Source organism: Anolis carolinensis, unplaced genomic scaffold, assembly GCF_035594765.1.
Source record: "Anolis carolinensis isolate JA03-04 unplaced genomic scaffold, rAnoCar3.1.pri scaffold_15, whole genome shotgun sequence".
NCBI lineage: Eukaryota > Metazoa > Chordata > Lepidosauria > Squamata > Dactyloidae > Anolis > Anolis carolinensis.
Genome location: NW_026943826.1, coordinates 9,925,163 through 9,927,662, shown reverse-complemented (window position 1 = coordinate 9,927,662; position 2,500 = coordinate 9,925,163). Strand labels below are relative to the sequence as shown.

At 43.8% G+C, this 2,500-nt stretch overlaps 2 protein-coding genes across 2 annotated transcripts in view; one reads left to right on the top strand and one right to left on the bottom strand.

Moving 5' to 3' along the window:
* The window catches only part of calml6 (calmodulin like 6), an 8,083-nt gene extending 6,040 nt beyond the window's left edge, over positions 1-2,043 (bottom strand). Inside the window, exon 1 of the mRNA XM_062965708.1 lies at positions 1-2,043. This exon is cut by the window's left edge and continues 484 nt beyond it. The gene's annotated coding sequence lies outside the window, so the exon portion shown is untranslated.
* The window catches only part of LOC134294528 (small proline-rich protein 3-like), a 42,098-nt gene continuing 41,189 nt past the window's right edge, over positions 1,592-2,500 (top strand). The window contains exon 1 of the mRNA XM_062965970.1: positions 1,592-2,348. Coding sequence (XP_062822040.1) covers positions 1,592-2,348 — 757 coding nt within the window. The remainder of the gene's footprint in view (positions 2,349-2,500) is intronic.

Below are 2,500 nucleotides of genomic sequence, written 5' to 3'. Positions count from 1 at the left end.
CATACAAATACACACAGAGAGAAACTTGTTCAAACTGGTTCTCCAGCAGCAGGACAGCCACAGTTACAAACCAATCAGTTCTCCAGCAGCAGAACAGCAACAGTTACAAACTGGCGTTGTCCGTAGACACCTAATTGTGGCTAGGTAACATCAGACTGAGGTCAAGATGAAGAAAGTTATAAGTGAGGAAGAATTCACCAGATAGCGGAAGAGGATGATAATAATAATGATAATGATAATAATAATAATAATAATAATACAGCAGTTTGCTTTTGCTCAAGTGCCCTGGGAAGGGTAATATATTGAATAATATAAGTTATAAGTGAGGAAGAATTCACCAGATAGCGGAAGAGGATGATAATAATAATGATAATAATAATAATAATAATAATCCAGCAGTTTGCTTTTGCTCAAGTGCCCTGGGAAGGGTAATATATTGAATAATATAAGTTATAAGTGAGGAAGAATTCACCAGATAGCGGAAGAGGATGATAATAATAATGATAATAATAATAATAATAATCCAGCAGTTTGCTTTTGCTCAAGTGCCCTGGGAAGGGTAATATATTGAATAATATAAGTTATAAGTGAGGAAGAATTCACCAGATAGCGGAAGAGGATGATGATAATAATAATAATAATAATAATAATAATACTACAGCAGTTTGCTTTTGCTCAAGTGCCCTGGGAAGGGTAATATATTGAATAATATAAGTTATAAGTGAGGAAGAATTCACCAGATATCGGAAGAGGATGATAATAATAATGATAATGATAATAATACTGTAATAATAATAATAATAATAATAATAATAATAATAATAATAATAATAATAATAATAATAATGCAGTTTGCTTTTGCTCAAGTGCCCTGGGAAGGGTAATATATTGAATAATATAAGTTATAAGTGAGGAAGAATTCAACAGATAGCAGAGGATAATAATAATAATAATAATAATAATAATAATAATAATAATAATAATCCAGCAGTTTGCTTTTGCTTGAGTGCCCTGGGAAGGGTAATATATTGAATAAGATAAGTTATAAGTGAGGAAGAATTCACCAGATAGTGGAGGATAATATAATAACAACAACAACAACAATAATAATACAGCAGTTGAACTGTGTCAAACGTGTGCATGTTTAAACTGTTTTAACTCTTTAAAACATTTTGATTCTGTTCCAAAATTCTTCGGGGAGGGAAAAATAATTGATACGGCGGAGCACCTGTCAAGGTTTCTCCTCCTGCCAAGGAGATCTCCGTTCCCAAGAGCCCGCTCTTTTTGAGCCGCGCTCCAAATAAGGGGAGCAAATATATTTCGAATCTTGTCCCGGGGGTTGCGAGCTATTCGTCCAGCCCTGCTCGGTCCAAAGGGAAGGCATGCCGAGGATGCAACGTGGGCAAGAAAGCCACCGCCAAGGGGGCCACGTTGGCTCGGCCTCGGCTCCGGTGCTAATTTGGGTGGGAAAATAGCACAAATCGGCCCCGTTTTCCTCTGAAATGCAATGATATCGGGAAGGAGCAAAGCCCAGGCTTCCAGAGTCTGCTTGGCTTTGTATAACCTGCAGAAGAGAAGGCCGAGAGGAGACATGACAGCAATTAAGTGTTTGAAAGTCCTGGAGACTCTGACTTCTGCTGTCCTGGAGACCCAGACTTCTGCCGTCCCAGAGACTTGGACTTTCGCTGTCCCGGAGATTTGGACTTCTGCCGTCCCGGAGACTTGGACTTTTGCCATCCCAGAGACATGGACTTCTGCTGTCCCGGAGACTTGGACTTCTGCCGTCCCAGAGATTTGGACTTCTGCCGTCCCGGAGACTTGGACTTTTGCCATCCCAGAGACATGGACTTCTGCTGTCCCGGAGACATGGACTTCTGCCGTCCCAGAGACTTGGACTTCTGCCGTCCCAGAGACTTGGACTTCTGCCGTCCCGGAGACATGGACTTCTGCTGTCCCGGAGACTTGGACTTCTGCTGTCCCGGAGACATGGACTTCTGCTGTCCCGGAGACTTGGACTTCTGCTGTCCCGGAGACATGGACTTCTGCTGTCTTGGAGACTCGGACTTCCGCTGTCCTGGAGACTTGGACTCCTGCTGTCCCGGAGACTCGGACTTCCGCTGTCCCGGAGACTCGGACTCCTGCTGTCCCAGAGACCCAGCTTTTGTCTGTCCTGGACACCCTGTCTTCTGCTGTCCTGGAGACCCAGACTTCTGCTGTCCCGGAGACATGGACTTCTGCTGTCCCGGAGACTCGGACTTCCGCTGTCTCGGAGATTCGGACTTCTGCTATTCCGGAGACTCGGACTCCTGCTGCCCCGGAGTGCTCACCCTGCTCTCCGGATTCAAACCTTCAACCTTTTGGTCTGCAAGTTCAGCAGCTAAGCGCTTGAACACGCTGCGCCACCGGGGTCTCCTTCCAACTTTATGACGCTAGATAATGCGGTTTCAGATGTCAGTGTAGATGGGGCCAATCCCTCGGAAAGAGAAGAAACAAAAATATG